Source organism: Seriola lalandi, unplaced genomic scaffold (assembly GCF_002814215.2).
Source record: "Seriola lalandi dorsalis isolate HSWRI2012SDOR001 ecotype SW California unplaced genomic scaffold, Sedor1 jcf7180002054570, whole genome shotgun sequence".
Classification (NCBI taxonomy): Eukaryota; Metazoa; Chordata; class Actinopteri; order Carangiformes; family Carangidae; genus Seriola; species Seriola lalandi.
This window is the reverse complement of record NW_019525123.1, coordinates 2,800,020-2,821,481: the sequence shown is the minus strand read 5'-3', so window position 1 is coordinate 2,821,481 and position 21,462 is coordinate 2,800,020. Positions and strand designations below refer to the sequence as shown.

Genomic DNA, 21,462 nt, shown 5'->3' with positions numbered 1-21,462 from the left:
AAGCTACAGGAATAAAAGCATAACAAAAAGCTGGAAGATGCTATATTGCTACATTGTGCAATGGGGAACTGCACAAGTGTTGGTTAGAAGTACTTCAGTGAAGTACAAGTACCTGAAAGTTGTACTTAAATACAGTAATTGAGTAAATGGAGTTACTCTCCAGCACTGATGTGATACTTGTTTGCTTTTGTAGAAGGCTCTCGTGTGTAAATGAACACATGTAGGGTTTTGTGATTGCCGCTGTGAGATAAGAGTGTATATCTTACAACGGACTTCTGCACAGCTAGGGTGTGTTGCATTGGTCTTATAAGAAACTTGGGCAGCAGGTTTTGTCAGAGATCCTTTAATCTCTACGTGTCCTGCATAACGTACAAGGAGATTTTTTTTAAAGAAAAACCCTTAAATTGAAAGGTTGATATAGATTTTCTCTAAATAAAATTGGGTTGACAAAAAATAGACAGTAGCTCACACCCATTATAAGCAAATTTTGTGGTAGTCTGTTTCTCCTTCAAATAGTGTGCAGCAGAGCACTATGTTTGGGGGTTAGGGGTTAGGGGGTTGCCAAAACAACTGCTTCAGTTTAAGAGAAGGTGAAAAAGACTTTGAAACTAGTCTGACACTACCAGCAGTTCCACCATTTGAACAGTTTTGGCATGTAGGTGTGGGACAGCCATCTCTGCATTCCCCTGCATTGTAAGCTTAAGATGATGTCACAAAGGCAGGCCTTTGCCCTTATATGGACGGTGACCCTGCATCTGGGAACAGCAAAGGGAATCATATCACTCAAGAAAAGCCATCTATCGAGTTGAGAATGCAGAGGGACAAGTTAATAAAAGAGGGTAGAATATCAAAGGATGACGCTGGTGTACAAAAATAATTCTTTCCACATCTTTTGTTTGGGCAAGACAAAAATGTAAATGTCTGTGTGTGAGAAGGACCGAGTATGAAACAGAGAAACCCCCCAGATGTCTTGGAACGGGCTTAGGAAAGACATTTGATACGCCAAACTAAAACAGTTCATATATAAACATGTGATGCCCTGCTGACAACGGTGTGTCATGCTGTGTATTTTGGCAGCATCACACAACACAGTCTGTTCCATTTAGCCTATAATTTTAAATCACATCAACACATCACATCAATACTTTAAAACAGCTCCCTAATTACTAATATATGAGGATATGAAGATTTACAGGACCAATCCTAGTAGGTCAGTAGCCTTGGCTCACACTCAGAACATAAGTAGGTTCCATTTTTAACACACCCCACGCATAACTGTTGCAAAGGCCACATACAACATGACCTGGACAGTGTCTGTGTTCATGTAAGTGTGTTTGTGTGTGTAAATCTTGTGGGTGCATCTTAAAGGAAGACCACTAAAACAAGTTTTCAAAGGTAGCTCTACAACTCTTAATGTTATAATAACCTGAAACATAGTCCATGCAGTTTTACAACTGTAATACTCAGTAACTGTAACTTATGAGTATTGAACTGTTTACTATGTGGATCATGTGGTGCCCTGGCAGATGGATCAGGACGTACTGTGATATTCGAGATGTGCTTACAATGAGTGAGTGAGTGAGTGTATGACGTAAGAAGAACAGGCGTCAGTGGTTAAATGTGTAAATTGTGCAACAGCTCATTTTTACCACAAGGGGAAGACGTTAACAACTCATGTAAAGAAGGTAAATATCTCTCTCACCATGACGCTATTTTTGACCCTGACCTGGCTTCCAACACAGGTCTAAACCTATACTGCTGTATAAGCTTTTTTTAAATGAAATGTATAAAAACATCCAAAAACAAACATGTAAGTTGCGATACAATGTTTCATTCCACACATGTTCATCTGAGCTCCCTCTCTTCAAACAATAGACATAAATCATAATGTCCAGATCCATTAAATAAGACCACTTGCATGCAGAAAGAAATATACAAAAAACCTTTTTTGAAAAGAATTTTATGTTTTGTTTTTCTAAACAGGGCTCAGTAAAAATCACTAATAAAACTGAAATGTAATACAGAAATTGGAGTGCATTGACGGTACATCAAATTGGAGTCCATGTCTGGTAGGTTGTTTAATCGCACTGCTCACCAAATTAACATGTGGGACTTTGTGCAGTATTGTAGTAAGTATTGCAAACCTATGTCAAATCTGCCACCTAAAGAAGGCACCAACCTTTGATAGATTATCATGACAAGTTTACTTGGTTTGACAATAAAACTATCTATCTACCATCTCTTCAATATTTCTGTTAACACAAAAATATGTTGCCCTCACACTTTTATTCCTCATAGAATTATATTTATCTTTAAAAAAAGTACAATAACTGTACACTGTGAGCCATATTCAATATCAGATAGAATAAATAATGTGATTCCATTCAGAGGGTAGAAAAATAGAAATAGAGAGAGAATATTTAATTTACAAATTGCACAATTACACATATTGAAATTTAGGCTTTTTTGTGCACTGGAAAAGTAACAAAAGAAACTATTCAGTACATTTTCAGTCCAAGAAAAAAAAAATCAAGCAAGAAAAAAGTCCTTGTATAAATGTAAATTCAGAATAGTTATATGGTATACTGTAACCATCATAACCAAGTAATCTCCCAACCACAAAAAACCTCTTGCTTATAATGTAAATGTATGCAAATACACAGAATAACGTACCCTTCATAGCAGTCACTCAGTAAAGAAAACAGAACTTTAACCTCATTCACTCATTCTTCATTTTAAATAAATCAATTCAATTTCATTTAGATTTATGTGGATAATTCAACTTTCACGTGATTCTAAGGCTTTTCAATGAATCTACTTGAGTAGTCAAGCAAGCGATGAGTAAAGCAAAACCATAAAGGCTGAGCAAAGCAGATCTTTGCTTGTGATTGCAACACTGAAACTTGTAGTTCTCCTCCCAGTCACTAGATGGACACCTGTAGTCCCACATAAATTCATCTGATCATGCAGCCTCTTATTAAGCGGGAGCATCAGGGACCTTTAGTATAAAGTATAAAGTGTATAATATTCATTAAAAAAGCCAAGCAAAGAGAGAATAAGCACATAGATTGCACTTTAGTTATGTGAAATGCAGTGTAGATCAAATCCTCATTGGCATGTGGCCTTAGCTTACAGTCTTCAATGATTCATTTCAAACGTCTGTTTTGAAATGTTTTTGCCACTTTGGAGTGTTACATGCCTCGCTCCTCTACTCTGTAGGCAGTATGTTCATGTGCATGTCTGAGTGTGTCAGGCTGTATGTGTCTACATGAGTCCACAGCAGGGCTCCTTGTTGGTAGACTGCTCCTCCTCAGGCGCTCGGAGTTTCAGCAGTGGAGGATCTCCGCTGGCTGGGGTGAAATACACCTGGCTTGGGGAGGCTACCTGCTCTGTACTGGGCGTCATTTGGAGCTCTGGCTGGGCCTGAGTAGTTGTAATCTCAACTACTGCAACTGGAGGCTCCTCCTCTGAGGGAGGGGGCAGAGGTGGTGGAGGTGCAGGGTATTTATTGAGCTTGGCAGCTGCCCGCTGGCGTTTCAGGTCAGCCAGCGTGTGGTGCGATTTCTCTCGTGTCATACTGTCGGCCCCCTCGCCCTCTGTAGACCGAGACCCTAACTCAGCTCCAGGTGCAGGGCAGAGCTGGTAGGAGGCGCTGCGCTCCATGAGACCTCCACCACTCCGCAGCTCTCCAGGCACAGAGGCAGCCAGGGATACAGATGTCCCTCCATTACCTAGGCTGGATACTATTTTCCTGTCTGCGGCCTCTAGTTCTCCTAAACGTGATGTTGCTGTACCACCAGCAGCCTGAAACACAACATCATTCAACAGAACTTGTAAACTCTTTGAAAAAAATGCGACAAAATCACTAATAATGACACACATTTCCTTAAAAATGTCCTCGGGACTGAGCTCACTCACCATGGTGGCATGCTGGTGTAGCTCATTGTCTGTTTGTCTGTCCTCATCGTCGTCTTGTGGATCGGGCTGTCGTCCTCGCTCCTGCCACACCATGGCCTCTTTGTGGTGCTCTCGTCGGTACAGACTGGAACGCTCGTTCACGCTGACACGACGCACCACCTTACTGTGTAGGCGAAAAAAGAGAGGGTAACCATAAAACACTACATTTCTCTACCTTTATGAGTGTCATTTTGCCCCCCAGTTCCCTTGAGCTCTCTGTATCGTGGCCTAATGTCCTCTCTCACCCTCTGCTGCCAGTGCTAGAGGCTCGTCTTTGCAGTGTGCCCTTCTGCCGGTCCTGGCTCTTCATGATGGCGTCGTGTTTATGCTTTAGGTCCATTAGTTTGGCTCTTACCTCCTCATCCATACACACATCTGAAAAGCCAGCAGCAGCAAAGGTTAGACACTGAGGTTTTAAAGGAAAGAGGCCATTTCTGAAATGGGTCCGGATGATTGGTTCCTCTTAACAGAGACTGTTATCACGCTTGAGGCAAGGATTAAGTATCAGTATCAGTGAAGGTGGAAGGTATTATCATCCACATTATTTTGCTATGAGAACAGAAGACCGAAAAGGCTTTCTTGCATTACCCAGAGGTGTCTCCTCCAGGACAGACTTGGTGCTCAGACTGGCTCCATGGGCTACCAGAAGTTCCACCATTTGAATCTAAGGAATAAATAAAAACAACAGTATGCTGTTAATAAGTTAGCTAGGAAAAGTGGTCGGTTTTCATCGTCTGCAGCACTTACTTGTCCCCAGCAGGAGGCAGCATGTAGCGGTGTCCAGCCATCAGAGTCCTTCAATTCCACCTGAGCCCTGTTCTCTAGCAACAGCTCCGCCACTGATATGTAGCCATTAGCAGATGCTATATGGAGCTGGGAAAGAAATTCAACATAGAACACAAAGTGGATATAATAATATTAAATTGTAGGATGGGATAATACTAAAATGGCAGCCAAGGAATGCATTTTACATCTTTAAGCAAATGAAAAAACAAACCACAATCCAAGGTCTATGCCATCTTCCGTTTTGAAATTTTGAATGTTCTCCACACCTTTTGTATTTTTGGCTGAATGTCATGGTTGGTTGGCACTCAGTTATGTTTCTATGTAGTATCAGAGCAATATAAGACTAATTTTAAACTGTTCTGTTACCTGTTAAATCATTGCATTGATATTCCAGATTTTACCAAATTTTGTACAACTGTGAATGCACAGTGACACAACACAGTTAAAATCCCTGAGCTGCTACATCTTAATTACATCACACTGTGTAGGCAGCTTAAATTTTCCCCTAAGTTGTGTTTATCTGCACTTATCCCTCTGTCTCACCAGTGTTGCTCCATTATCGTCCTGAGTGTTTAAGTCTGCTTTGCTCTGAACCAGAGCCTGAATGTCAGCTAGCATGGCTCTCTCTTTAGCCCCTCGGCATTCATCTATACGGTCCTGAGTTATCCCTACACACACACACACACACACACACACACACACACACACACACACACACACACACACACACACACAAAGAAACAAAGATACCAGTTAGCCCAGTTTCAGAGTAAAGACATTTGTTTGAATTTCTGTTTTGGACATTTGGTCATTCAAGTGTAGCATTTCATTTAATATGTACACAAAATGTGACATTTTCCCTTCATGTATCTTTTTTTCTCCTGTGACCTTGGTCTACAAGCTCAGAGTAAAGAGTAAAATGCTGTTAAAGAAACTTTAACAATTTGACATGTCAGTAATAGCTTTGATTTGACTGAAGCAAGAATTACACTTCTCCAGGCTGCATGTAAATGAGTGTTTCTTTTATACTTGTACATCATACGTTTACGTTTGTTTTCATCATGGTTTGGAACCCCTGTCTTGACAGGAGTTAAATCAATCAATCAGCTTTCTGGACATGGAGGTCCATGCAATGCACTGCGCCTCTGTCACCTAAAGTTACCCATAACACCTTTCTCTGTGAAGGTCTGACGTTTACGTGTATCTCCAGAGAAGCTGAACACACTGACCCTGTTCAGCCATAACCATCTCCAGCAGCTCGAGGGTGGCCTCATCCTCACAGAGGTCATAGGGCATGTTGCCATCCGCATTGACAGCCAGTAGGTCAGCCCCACTAGAAGCATGCATACACAAATAGGCAAAAACAATTGGATTAGAGTACTAGACAGTGACACACCCACATATACAAAGCCACTCAGGAATATTCACACACTTGCAAAGTGTTCTGACAGTCAGGCTGCAGCCGTATTTGCATTGTTTATGTAAACTAGAAAGTCTGGCCAAGAAGACTCTCAGTCTGTTTGTACTTTTGTCTAGAGAATAATATCCATGAATGGAAGGATTAAGCAACATTTATCATAGACCCATCAATATCATCCTAGGAATTTCTACTTTTAACATTGTTGCTAATATGACTGTAGGAAAAACTTACTGTGGGAAGGAAAGGTTATGAGTTACAGTAAAGTTATGACATTCATGGCCAAACTCACGCCTGAATCAGGAGCTGCACCAGACCGGTGTGTCCACAGGTGGCAGCAGCGTGCAGCGGTGTCCATAACTCACTATCACAGGCATTCACAGAGGCGCCAGCGTCCAGCAGGCATTGCACTATCTCCACAAAGTCATCAATGCAGCACTGAGAAAAGAGGGCAAATGCAGATATGTAAGAAAAGGTATATACAGATGAATGCAAACACAAGTACAGAGAGAAGACTAACAGGCACAGACAAATATGGAAAAAATATAGTGTAGGCACAAAGAGAACGGAAATCTATGCATCATTATTTATGACAACTAATACAGTGGCCACTGTAATAAAAAAAATGTTTTGCATGCATGGCTCAGCCCTCTGCTGTGTAAATACCAAGTTTTCCAAGGGAAGAGCAGAGTCAACTGCTTTTATAAAGAGTTCACTGTGCTCACAAGTACCGCTCTCATGAGTCTGTAGTTGAATGTATATGCGTTAAATTAGAAAGAGAAGAAAAGAGAGAATTACAAAGGTTGCAGTTTAATTTTAGATTTGTGTGTTTTGAGCTCCCAAACACACAGGGAAGAATCTTATGATGGTTTCTTCTGAATGTGACTAACTGTTCAGGAAAGGAAAGTTGCCCTCACTCTTCCAACCTCCTCAAACTAAAAACGGTGGGAATGAATCAGTGTGTTTATGTTAGCTGACTTAAGATAAGTTAAAGTTCAGACAAAATAAAGGCAAACAGTACTTAGTGAGCACAAAGCTACGTACACAACATAAACACACACGCTGCAGTAAAGGTGACCTGCCTTGTTAAGGGGAGTCACAGAGTGTAAAACTGTGCAAGCAATTTAATAGCTGTTGCTAGGCTGTGCTTATATATGGTGATGAACATATGGGAGAGGGTACCTGTGAATGTATAACTGGAAGGCATCTCAATTGCTTAAATAATGAAAGTAGTGTATGTACAGTATTTGGTTTGCATGTGGAATGTGTTTAGAAGATGTGGGTAGGTGTTCATTTTGGATATGATAACCAATTTTGCTCCTGAATTTGAACCAATTACGAGATTATTGCCGGATGATTTTATGGGCTCAAAAGGATTTTGAGCATGTAAAGTGATGTTCACAAAAAATTCCAAAGTTTGTAGTTGGCAATCAACCTTTGTAAACCTGTTTCAAGTTCAAGTTTGTGCATGTGTAGAAAAGATTGGTATTTGTAAAAAAAAAAAAAAAAAAAAAAAAAGAAAATTTGCATATGTAGAAATTATTTGTTTTGTAGGATAAAAAGAGACCGTGAAAAAAATGAACAAATAATGACAGTGGTGATGTTACATAAAGAAACTGTGAAAGAGGAAGTGCTTTTGCGAAGATCCTGAAAGGTTTGATGATGCTGTAGAAAAAATGGAAAACATTTAACATGGTGTGTATGTATGCAAACCCAGCTGGTACTACACCTTTCAGGACCTGTGGCAGAGATGTAGGTAACAGTACCATGTGTCCTCTGATTGGAGTCTGTGATTGGACTGTCAGTGTCCAATCAGATTCAGGTATAAAAAAAAGGGTCAAAATCTGTACTTGTTACTTGAGCGTCACACACAGCGTGGGAACTTTGAGCACTGAGTTTTCTGCTTTGTATCTGTACACACATTCACGAAGGCACTTCTTCTTTTGGTGTTTCTGTGTAACCTCAGTGCTGATATTATTTATTTATTTATTTATTTTTTTACAAATACAGATAATTTCTTAATGAATACAAATCTATAGCTACACTGTTTGAGAATGCCTTTTACATTATGAAATATGGCCTCTGCTTTGTAAAAGTGCCAGGTGACACATTTTCAAGGTTATGTTTTTCTGGTGCGCTGAGTAAGGTGATAGATGAACATAATGGTATAATTAGCTGAGGCAAAATTTTTAGTTAACCACAGTTAGCAGCGTTTGCAGGTCAAAAGCCGCTGAAGGACCATGTCCACTGGTGACCTCCACAACAATGTGTTTGTGTACCTGATGTAGGGCAGTCAGTCCATCCTCGTTGACCAGATCTGGGCTGATGCCAGTGTTAAGCAGTTCCCTCACTAGAAGAAGCACAACCGTACACACCCATGAACACACACACGCGGCATTATGACTGGCCACCTGGGCAGAGTCCTGTCCACATAAACGTTTCAACACTTGGCACGCATCTGTCTGCTATAAATAGATACAACAAATGACACCAAGTTAGGGTGTGTGTGTGTCTGTGTGTATAGAATAACAATGAACTTAAAAGATTTGCCACAATAATGAGCATTGATCGTGCGGCTGAATAAAGCCACTGAAAACAAAATGCCTGGCCTATGATAATTAAACTGTGAGGTATTCAGTATTAATTATGCACGAATAACTTCCTTTTATTTGTGGGTTTTACAGCGCACCGGGCCACTGCCTGATAAGTGCAAAGAAGACAAAATGCAGGTGTTATATCATCCCATGACTTTTCGAATGGACCTGATTTCACAACATGGTCATTTCACTAGGTGAGAAGGCACTGGATTAGATTGGTATAGTACAGTAATAGTCTGAGACCACCCATCCTGTCTTGAGTTCCTTCACGTACTTACACTTGACTAATTTAGTTCTGATTTAATAAAGAGCAGTATTAAAGCACTAAATACAATTTAAGGCTCCCTAACATGACTCTTCTGTGCGCGCGTGTGCTTCTACATACCCTCGTTCAGATCATTGCGGGCAGCTGCATCCAGCAGGGTGATGGCATTGGGGAATGTCACTTTGGTGGTGCGTGCCTTCTTCTTATCCGCTTTGGCCCTCGACCCTCGTGCTGTATCCTTCTCCATCTGCATCCAAGCCTTCAGCTGCTGAGCGCGACGCTTCTGGGCGTGCTTCAGGCGTTCAGTGGCACTCAGACGCCCGACTGTGGCCATCTCAGCCAGCAGCTCGCCGTGAGCTGCTGCCATGCCAACACAACAACACGAACTATCACTGTGTCTTCGCTTCTCAGTGCCTGTTTGTTTATCTTAATCCACAAGGATATTAAATCAAAGTTTCAGGCTTCCAAAATTTCTCATATGCCTCCTACGCGCCCCTTGAAGAGGCCCTCCTGTCAAGGCCAAACAGGCCTGGGGGTAGCACCAAAAAAAAAAAATGCTGCGAAAATATCCTTTCAAAAAAACAAAAACATCAAGCAAGTAGCTAGGGTCTGGTGAATGATGAATCAGAACAACTTATTTTGTATCATCAGGTGAGTAAGCAACACATAAAATTGTTGCAATTTCTCTTTCTCATCTTTTAGAGCACAACTTTTTATCTTGCCGAAGAAAAAAGGCAAGAGAAAGGTGTCCAAAACGTAACCAAATCCATCCAAGCTAGGGTTTGTAGCCAATTGTCAGTCCTCCCATCCATGTCGACTGTGGGTAACTTGGCCAATAATCCACAGGGGCTAAGAGAGACAGAAAGGGAAAAGGTGGTGCTCAAAAAGGCAGAGTCAAACTACTCCCCAGGTTAGATGCTCCATTCTAGCTTCTACTTCATAGCGGTGGCCTTTGCGTCCAATACTTGGTTCCAAAACAGCAGTGAGTTCATGACAATCCATGTTGAAAATATGGTTGCAGAAAGCGATAAATCCACAAGGTAGGAAGAACTTGGGAGTTTAAGCAACAACAATAATAAGGGGCATGGTAGGATTCACACAAAGTATACTTCAGGTAATGTTGAGTCACAGCATTCAAATATCTTCTTGATGGTGAGTGGAGACTACTTCAAAGTCAACTTTTTATTGTTGATACACTTTTTGGCAGAAGTTAGGTGTGATGGCTTCAGTGACGTGCTGCTCAATGACATTGTTTCTGTCTGCAACTGTGGGCAGAAAGAGAGAGAGAAGAAGAAAAGGCAGGGAGAGAAAATGTGAGTACTGTGTTACAGTATAACGTAGGCACGCCGCTCATGCTGCTCTCCTAATCCTGTTATCTTTAACCCCTGAGCTCCTTCCCCCTACTCCCTCCTCTCCCACTCCTCTCCTGAAGGAAACTTGAGATGGTGGGACGCTTTTCATTAATGATTGACACTCCCTGCAGCCCGACAAACACTTTTCTACCACTCGCACTGCAAAGGCAACACTGACATAATGATGTTGTGGAAAAGCGGTTAAATAGCTACTATGCTACATGTTTCAGTGCAAGTACTAACCTCGGTCAGCACGATCGCTCTCATTACCTTTTGTTAACTTCCCTGCCGAGTTACATGGCTCGCACACACTTGGCTCTTTCCAGGTGATTCATTTATTATTTAGAATCTAGGCCTGTGAGCGCTGAGAGGAAGGTCAACTAGAGGCACTCAGTGGGATAGAGAGAGTGACTGACAAGACAGCAGTCCTGGGCCACAGAGTCACTGCAGCAAGCAGCCAACTACCTGAAAAGATGGGCGGTGGGTCGACCAGAGCTCGCCATAAATCAGCTGATTAGATGGCAAACAGATGTAAAGTAATAGAGTAAAGTTATAATGACCAGAAGCAGTTATAAGGTTTCTCTATCTTTTTATCTCAATAAGGTGACAGTAACTGATTTAAGTGTTTTGGGAAAATATATTTAATACGTTTTTCCAAGAATCTTTCTTTAAAAAATTATTACATTTTTAAATTTTTATGCTATATTTGTGGATGTATATGAATTAACAGATGAATTTAAAATAGTGCAGTCCTGGTCTACAGTGCTAAAAAGTAATCACTGTATTTATTAAAGGTATTTGCAGGTTTTTAGACAGATCTAGACCAACCAGCTTCAAAACTTGTGACAGTTGATAGATAGATAATTGAGCTGGTGGCAAAGCAAACAGGGCAGCAAGTCAATAAAGCTGGTAGGTACCTTTTTCAATAAAGCACTCTTTATGGAGAACTTGAAGTTGTAAATAGTGGCTTCACTATGGTTCGTATATAACTTATGTGTTATAGATCTGTTATATACAAATTATAATAGCTACTTTTGAGTTGCATGATTTGAATACTTGCTGTTTGATAATGATGAATTTATACATGTTTCATGTAACATGTAATATATCTTTCTTATAAACCACCAAGTCAAGTTATAAGTGGATTTTGTTTGAAATATGCTGCAGGTTTTTCTATAAGGTGTGTGGCCTATTAGATCAGCCAGCAACTCAGTAACCGCAAAAGTTCTTCTTGTTTTTCTTATAACTGATATATAAAGCATTTGTATTCTTAAATGATGAATAAAGCCTTTTCTCATAACATATAAATCCTTGATAAATAGTGACTTATTAAAATGTAATACTATAATATACTACACACTATTGTTACTTGAAGAATGACATATATCAGCAGTATACCCACCAATATTTGTAAGTATTACAACATAAGTCTAGAAAAGAAGTTTATATCCAAAAGCACATTCCACCAGTCAATTTGCATCAGGCCTCTAACTTGACCAACACTAAAATCATGACAGGTCTATCATTTGTTCCTTCACTATGCCCCCTTACTATTTTTAGGATACCCAACCCCTCACCCTTTGTCACAAGCTACAATGTAAGGATTTCCTTAGACTGAGGTAATAACCTCACACTCCCCCACAGACTGGCTACTACACAGATCATTCATTCAAACAATACAAACAGGAACATGGACTTGGAATGCCCAGGATCAAGGCATGGGTGATAAATGTTAGGTGCTTTTATGACATACCAGTGATCCACGCAGCGGTTTTCTTTGACGTGTCTTCCTCCTACAGGAAAAAGCCAAGGTATCCAAAGTCCATATTCATGTTGAAAGGTCAAGGAAACAAATATATTGTATACCAAGCTCTTAAGGACCAATTAAGGCCAGGCCATATAGATTTAGTAACCCGTTTTTGGTCAACCACAGTTAACAAATGAAAAAGGGAGAATGTTTTGTGGTATTTTAAGGGGCTTTAAATGGTCAAAGGATTGAAGGAACAGGGAAAATCCCTGCAGGAACTTAACTGCTGTATTAGTGGGATAATTCTAGGCACAATCTGAAAGATCAGTGGAATAAAAATCCTAATCTTAAACATTAGTTCTGTTTGGCTAACAAATGAAATGCTTTTTTTTTTTTTTTTTAAATCAAGAATTCTTTCTTATAAGGCTGTATTTGATTCATAAGTCAAATGCAGGCAGACATAAACAAAAGACCAACTGGGCCATCTGCATGTTCCAATACAGCTGCTTAACTGCCTGTTGCTCTGTGTTTTTTGATTTGTACACACCAGAGCTTCAATAAATATTTAAACTTTTTGCAAACTAGATGCTTTCAATGTTCATTATATTGTTTAACTGGTGTCCATTAACATTTTTGTATTTTAAATAGGCCATAACAAGGTTATTTCAGCTCCAATTTGATGACAGAGCACATTCTCAGAGAAAACAATTTTAAACATAAAGGACTCTAATTTGATCGTCTTACACAGAGAGAATCAGCATGATCTGGATTTGTAATGTTACCCTGTGAGAGAACAGTGTGACAATAAAGGCTGCCCTCATTGGAAACGGGTAACCACCTCTTAGAGGTGAATGAAATGATTTGGATTAAGATAACATCACTAAAAGGCCACATCCATGTATAAAGCAGCTTGCAGATTAAAGTGTGGGCTATTGACTGAGCAGACAAAAAAATGTGCATCCCTTTGTCTCCATCTCCATTTTCTTTTAGCACCAATCTGATCATGTGATCATGACAATAAAACCAGTTTACTGTGTTGTCACCCTCACCCAGAAAATACTGCCTCATCTGACTGCAGGATCTGTGATGGCCTGATACTACACTGTACTGTGATGCTTGTATATTTACCTGTAAGTGCAGGTTCACAGCGTGTTTCACAGACATACAGAAATCCAACTAACTTTACCCTGGGAAGATGACAGTAATTATATGGCTTCTGAAGGAATCAGTGACAACGTTACTACTACTGTTTTTTGTTGGATACAACATTTTAGTTTCGGTGAGAAGTCATTTTATTTACATGTAAATTCATTTGTAGCCCACATTGAAAGCAACAGACGTTGGACCATAACAGACCTGACTGACATTGTGTCAGCTAACTAAGCTAGATAACACCTGCTGATATGCTGCTACATTACATAAATGATCAGCTTTGCAGAACATGGGTATATGTAATCATTTGATGGGTCATTCGTTAGCTAAGTGGCAATAGTAATTTGGCTTACTCATTAAATAATGTGAAGTTTTTGAAAGGAAAAAAAGCTGTTATGAGATATGCACTTAAAAATAAGGAAGTGTCACTATTAGCACAGCATTGGTATGTCAGTGAATAAAAGGCCTATGCTGTTTGATCAGAAGTGGGAAAAGGAAGGCAGATTGAGGGTCATTTGAATTTATGGGGAATAATGAACATTATGCAACAGATATTATTCCCTCAATCATAATATATGTGACCCAATGCATGATCGTGTTGGACAAATAAATTTGCCAAAACAATGGCAAACTCATTTGCTATGACATGGTACATTATCAATAAAGATAATACAAAATTGTAAAACTGTTAAAGATTTACAGCTGTACTTGTAATAAAAGTATCTGTATTTACCAAATTTGCACATTCATCAACAGGTGGTATAAGTGTGGCAGTCTAATGTCAGTTACTTGTGGAGCCAGCAGTGGCATATCAGTGTTAAAAGGCGTGTACCATTAGGAAATGGTATATGTTGGTGGAAAACAAGTTGCATACCGCTGGAACCTTGTGATCACAGCACTCCTTAAATATTGACCAGTGTTGACACATGCAACACACAAATTCAAAGTTACAGAAACTCTCATTCTCCCTCTCATAATACATTTACATGCACAAACACACAAACACACACTCTGGGCAAAAGTTACCGGTTTTGGCAGAACTAGCCGGACAAAGTCAAATCTCAACGAAAGCCAACCAGTGCACGTTACCGGGAGAACGTAGCTGAGGTTCAGACACTGTGACGTTTACTTTCGAACCCGGCTAGTACGGGTACAAAAACATGAGAGACACATCTTGTCCCATCAAGAACACAGGTCCAAACAAGCACCCTTATTTGCTGTCAGGTCCACAAAGTCGTACAGTCCAGGCATTGCAGTACTGTCGCTCCTGCCCAATTTGTTTTGACTTCTATAAATTCCCATAAAAAACACCACTGGAAGAACAGCAGCTCTGCTCCTACACACTGTAGTAGAGGGTAATGTTATTTCTTCCTTGACAAGCCTGAAACAAAACACTTCATTGCTTCCACAGTGACTCAGTTGTGACGGGCTATGACTAAACTAATCCAGTATTTCCTAAATGTATCCAAGTTCCAAGTTCCAAACTTGAAAGTAGTATCAAATATTTCATGAATACTTTCAGCGTTGAGTATGCTAATGAACCTTCTTCCCATAGGCCTGCAAGTTAGCTTAAGTAAATGGTGGGGGTTAACAGATAAGGGGAGATTGACCATTTTGCATGTTTTACTGTTTACACAGTTGAGAGCACATAACTGGATGACATGACATCCTTGTAAATCAAATATATTACAATGTCAGCAATCTAAGAGTAAGCAGAAAATAGTGCATGCCACAGCTATCAGACAAGTTAGTTGTATTCATGTACTGACTTTGATATCTTATAAACTGGACTGAAGTGGAAGTTCCACAGCACAGGTCACTAACTAATGTATGTTCCCATTATAATTAAATGACCATTAGAAAAAATAAGTGCTTGTTCTGTAATAATTAGGCAACAAATGAAACTAATGTCATAAATAAATATATTAAAACAGAAATAACAGGCAGTATGCAGAAGCTGGAGCTGAGGCTGACTTGAGCTGACAACTACCTGAAGGCAGGATGTGTTTCTGTGTTACTTGTTTGCACACACTCCTGCTAAGCGAAGGAGTCTTGAACGAGTGCATGTCAGTCACCACTCCGACTGTTTCTCTACTCTCTGGACTCTCTGTCCGTGTAAACCAACACTCAACAGAAGTGAAGAGTGCCATGTGTTCTTTTTTTAAATTTTACTCTCTCATAACTATAGCCTTTCAGTTCAGTGTACACTGTAGAGCCTGAGCGTGGAGACGAGTCTGAAAGTAGCCTCTAAGACAGTGTAGTTGAGGGCCATGATTTGGACATGACCAAACGAAGTAAAAGGCAGGGTGCGGTGAAAAAGAAAGAAAAATCTTCAGGATCCTAACAGCATGAGATTGCTTGGTCTTGGTCTGACAGTCTGGCAGTTCAGGCAGTCTCACTCATCATCAGCAAACTGGGAGCAAGAGTGAAAGATCAACAGTTACTGGTAAATAATTACCTCTTTGGGCATCTCTGTAGCTTAGTCGTATTTGAAAGTAGATAACACAATGTCATGTAAGAATATGTCAAGCGAACCGATTAAAATGGTATTTTTAACATGACATTTTGGAGTCAGTTGCTTATAAAAAGAATGCAAGAGTTTCTTTTCCACATCAGTAATATTGCCCCAAAAATTCAACAAACAAAAAGAGAAAGCAGAGGGCGAAATGGCCAAATGGTCATTTCTACACCAACAAGAGCAAAAATAGATCTGAGTTATTATTAACAAACTATACTGACATACCACTTACAGCTGGGTCCAAAAGTCTAGGACCCATACACAAAGATACAAAACTGATACTAAAGGTAAAAGATATTAAATCAATTCAACGGATGAAAGATGTTGTGATCTTACCTCAGTGATGTATCTGTCTTACAGACTTAGCTCTAATCAATAGACTGACAGAATAGGCCATTTGAGAAATTCTGGTCCGCTATCAGTGGATGCAGTGACCTGAACTAGCATTTCACTAGTCTTAGCTAATCCTTCCTCTTATAAATTAAGCCCCTGCACCAATGGGGAATGGGGAATTTGTTGGTGGCTAAACTGTGTAAGAGCCTTGTGATTCTCTGAGTCAGGCAGAGACCAGACAAACAGGAAAAGATGAGGTGAGGTCACTGATATTGTACAAACGCTGGCAATGCAGCACATGCACAACAAGAAATAAGACTAAATGTTGTGTGTTTAGAAACGTGTCCTTGCATCAATGTGACATTTGTGGACCTCTGACTTTTTCCACTTACTGACCTAACAGGAAGGGCTGTCTACAACTGCTCATGAACATAAACTTTCATTCAACAGCTGGAATGAATAGACTACTATGAATATACACATACACAAACAGAGAAGCTCATACATTCATCAAGTGGGTGGTACCTAAGTGTAAAAGCTTGTGAACTTATAAGCACACAACAGAGCACACAGCCAAAACTCCTACTCAGCCTTAAACCTGGCTACATCGGGAAAAGGCAGAGGGTGTCATGTGCTGCAATAATGGTTTGTCATCATAGAACGACATTGCTCAGCTGTTGTGTACGACCACCAGCCCAGTGTACTGTTTGATGTGACCTGCAGGACCTTCCCGTTCACACTGAAACAAACAATGCTGAGTCAATACAGCTTGATGATTCGGGAATGATCCCGCCTGCAATCTGAAACAACGCCAAACGACCTAAACTGCCTGCCAAATATTGAGAAGGGTTGTTTTTTCTGTCACACTTTTTTCTGCAACTACCAATTCACTTATGAGGGAAGCAGAGGGTTTGTCAATTAATTTCTCAATTGTTGGTAAGACATAATGTTGAACTTTGGGAAAATGCAATGGCAGTGTTTTACTTTATTTTCTGACATATTGTAGAGCAAACTTTTAAATTGATGCGTCAAGAAAATAATCTGAACATTAGTTGCAGCCCTTGAAAGAATGACACAACAAGAATGACTACAAAAGAGAGAGGGAGGGGGATCTACTTGAGAAGAGGTGGACACATTAAGTCCTGTCATGTGTAAAGGTTTGAGCTGCTCCATATAATCACTCAGAAATCTCAGTAATGCCACAGAGTAGCAGGAGTAGTTGGTGAGTAAGAGGCCATTAGAAAAACTCAGAGAGACTGCATGTATAACGGAGGCAGATTTGTAAATATTCTGGCATTTTTAAAGATATATATAGACAAAAAGACAAAGGGTTGCAGCTTTTTCTGGAGGACAGGATGTCGACTGAAAGGGCAAGAGATGTGGAGGACAGAATGTGAAGGAGATAGAAGAGAATACGAGGAGGAGGAAGGATGGGGAGGAGACAGATAGACTAGCCTACTTTAACTCCTCTAACTGCTCCCAAGCAGGATGTGGGGGTCACATCATGCAGGCACAGAGGTGGTGAAAAAAACTGCGATAAAGAAACTTTAAATGGTGCAGGATTAGATGATGTTTATGACATCCACCCGCAGAATATCTCACATTTTAACATGCAGACACGATGCCTCAGTAAGAAAAGACAGAAAAACAGGGGGAGAGTATGCACAAGAGAAGGAATGTAAAGGAGAGCCAAATGCTAGCAAAAACAGTTTGACCTTAAAATAACTGTTTGAGTCATCTGACCTGTTGGAATTATCTTATCATGAAGAGAAAAAAAACTATATTGGTACAATCAAGAAATCTTTTACACACTGCATTCAGATCTATGGTTTTCTTCAGTATCTAAGAAAGTGCTTGTTCAGTTGCGATAACCTGCTGCAACTGAGGATACACACATTGAATCTATATTTAGTCAACATGCCTCTTTCCAAGATCACAGAGGTTACAGTCCACTAACATAACTGCTGTGTTCATCTAACCCTTTTTATGATTTCCTCCAAGATCCTGAGTTTGATGTCATGAGTGTGAGTGTGAGTGTGAGTGTGTGTGTGTGTGTGTGTGTGTGGTCACGTTGAGTATCAAAGAGCCTACAAACTAATCTTGGTTTATGTTGTGAAACCTGCAAATATTTGACCATACATTACTGAGGAAATGCTTTTCAAGAAGTATTTTGACCACAGGTGGCAATATCTGTGAGCAAGACCGGTAAGGCTAGCTTAACAAGAATATGACTGTGAGTTTGTTTAAGTTAATAAGTCAGTGATGTAGCTGGTGAACTACAGTATATAACATACTGGGGATGGGCACAAGAACATGACAAGCTTTACAATCCAATGCATTAAGCCTGCTTATGTGCTAGAATTGTTTAAATGTAATTGAGAACATGTCAAGGTGTTGATTAAACTCTATGGAATTTTAAAGGTAGGCAATATGTGGTGTTGTTGCATTAGATGAATCAGTACATTGTTTGACATTGGAATAAAAGTTGAAGACTGAATAAAAAACTGTACACAGAAACAGAGAAAGAAGTATTTGCTGGTTTAGCAGCTTCTTCTTTCTGTGAGGCTGCAGTCCTGATCACTGAGCCACCGTGTCGCCCTCAAAGGAGAGCGAAGGGAGGGGGGAGAAGGGGAGGGGGGAAGATTGTGGAATGGAGAGTTAGGGAAGAAGGCTGGGGGCAGAGGGTTAGGGGGTTAGTGTGGGTAAGGAGAGAAGAGACAGAGAGAGCAGGAAGAAAAGAAGGAAGGAAGAAGAAGAGATATCAGAACGCAGTTGGAACCCCCCTAGTTCATCTAAAGAGCTGGATGAATCGTCTGATTTATTTGGCTTTTTCTAAACCTCCTTCATCTGATCTTAATCTTCATCTTAATCTGCCCATCTGTTCATCCCTACATTTTTCACTCTCTTTGTCCTTGTCTTCCAGAGCCTGCATTCCGACCGTGAGAGACTCCATGAGGCAGGACTTTCCTTTATGCCACTGGAGCCTTTCCTTGTCCAGGTCTTCCTGCAGCTGGATCAACGCTGCCTTAAGAGTGAAGGTTACCTGCATTTGTTCTGCCAGGAGAAGGGACCTGTCCTGCTCCCACTGGCAATGCAACTTTTCCAGTTTGTATTCAGCCTGGGCCAGTGCAATTTTGACTTTGGAGGTTTCCTTAATCTCTCTTGCAAGGTAGTAGTGTCCAGTTTGACCTTAGAATTGTCTCTGCAGACTGTGCAGATTATGGTTTTTCCCTCTCTGCTGGGTCTGCAGATGGCTGTTTTCCAACAGTCTTGTCTCTTTCAGTAACAAGTTCTTGAGACTTGTCTTCTATGTTGAGGACTTCGACATACATGTTCTTATGTGTTTTATCATTCTTTACTCCACTAGTGTCTGTACTGAGAAGAATTCTGCTGTATGTTCATTTCAGTTGTGACGACAGAGTTGAGATCAAACCCACAGGAAGAATTGATATTCATTTCTTCCTAGGATAGAATCTATGATGTTACAGATGTCATAGATTCTATTTTAAAATTTATTTCTTATTAACTATTATACAAGTGCAGTGCCAACAAGTGACAAAAAGTACAGCTGTCAAGAAAACCAAGGGACAGAAAGAAAGAAAGAACATTTTCTCATTTATTAGTATGATATTTACTGTTTATATTACTTTGTCCACCTACATTACAGTAACCCAGGGGCTATAGTATTGGATTGCAATTAATCTCTTTGACATTGGACTACGAGCTGCAGCCTGTAATATAAAAGTGTCATACGTGATTTGTGTCAGCCTTTGTATCACTAATTATATTAAATTAAAATTATATTAAGCTGTGATATATTCAAACTGTCATAACGGTCGATAATCTACCCGGTAACTGTTCGCTATTCACCTTACCAGTTTGGTACGATCACTGTAAATGTCCATAAAAACAGTTTTAACATCAACAACGGAAGCGTTACCGCATGTCCCACACCGTGAAGGATTAACTGTGAGCAGCAGATTAGCTAACCTACCTAGCGGTCCACAGACAGGCTCAACAGGTGGCTAGTCTGACAGGTAACGTAAGCAGCTCATTTAAGCTACCTGGGTTCATTCATCGTGCCCGGGAGCAGATAAAAGCTAACACCGACGAGTTTATCCAAGCTGGGTGAGTCTTAATTGTTAAAAAACGGTAAGAACACCTGTTGAGCAGCGTTAAAGTCGGCTGCCATTGATGTCATGTCATTGCTAACCTGTTACCTTAGCCTCAGGTTAGCTTACTTTTCAGCTACACGACAGTCCGAGTCGCACTGGTGTTAAAAGTAAATTAGATGTTATGTCGCCTCAGTGACAGTTCAAGTGATACAAGGCGAGTTACCCGAGCAGGGTGAAAAGTATCGACGTAAAGTGACAGAAAATAGTGTAGCGACATCTTACCTGTTGAGCTGACTGTCACCGGGAGCTCCTGTGCAGTTCTGAGGCTGTGAAACTGAATCAGCTGCGGTCCCCTGCTCCTGCTCCAGGCAGCCCTCAGGGGGAATGCTTCACCATAACAACCGGACCTGCGCCCTCTTCTCCCACAGGACAGGCTCCACCAGAGGGCGACAAAGGCTGCAGCCTGTGGTGCAGGTCTGCGGCCTTTTCAGTTTACTTTAAAACTGTCCACTGAGTCCACTAAACTGATATGTAAGTAGTTACATAAAAAAAGTAAAGACAAAATAACTTCAATTCGTATAGACTAGAACAATATACAACCGTTGGAGTGAAATTTTGGACAGTCATTCATCTGATCTGATATTGAGTGGGAGTTTGTCCCATATTGTTTGAGCTAATATAGTAAAAGCATAGCAAGCTAATATAGTGTAAAAGCAGCCTTTCTTATGAAGTCGAATGTAAAGGGTGAGTATGCATGCAATAGTGTTTGTATGTACAACTACATGTGTGCTGGAGTTCATCTCATCTGTAATATATGTGGTTTGACAGATATGAATATGCTGTCAGGGTGTCATGGTTCTTCTCTCTCTTGACAATACACTCGACACAAGCCTGACCACATGTTCCTTTCACATCCTCATGATTCACTATCAATTTAACAGAGCCAACCAGTCAAACAGGTAAACAATTTTTGATCTTGATTGTCTGACTGGTTGCTTAATCAAAAGGCGCTCCCTGCAGCATCACAGTTACTGAACCCTGTGATCTGCTGACCACAGATCAGCAGATCAACTGACAAATGAACATGGCAGTGATGCTCTGCAGAGACACAACAAGGGCACAGCCTGGGATCATGAGCTTCTGTTACCATCTCAGGTCCTCAGGATAAAATACCATGGAATACTTTTATCAAAAATAGAAACATTCACATTGAATGCAATTTC

The 21,462-nt window shown here is 40.4% G+C and overlaps 1 protein-coding gene across 1 annotated transcript; it reads right to left on the bottom strand.

The window, feature by feature from the left end:
* Positions 1-1,811: 1,811 nt before the first annotated feature.
* ppp1r16a (protein phosphatase 1, regulatory subunit 16A) lies at positions 1,812-20,660 on the bottom strand. The gene is made up of 11 exons (XM_023416828.2): positions 20,522-20,660; positions 9,143-10,287; positions 8,440-8,510; positions 6,453-6,598; positions 5,973-6,076; positions 5,287-5,411; positions 4,705-4,830; positions 4,546-4,621; positions 4,203-4,332; positions 3,919-4,081; positions 1,812-3,804 (listed from the first exon to the last, which is right to left on the bottom strand). Exons 2-11 carry the CDS (start codon positions 9,387-9,389, stop codon positions 3,265-3,267), a joined length of 1,728 nt encoding a protein of 575 aa, XP_023272596.1. The 5' UTR covers positions 9,390-10,287; positions 20,522-20,660; the 3' UTR covers positions 1,812-3,264.
* Positions 20,661-21,462: the final 802 nt, after the last annotated feature.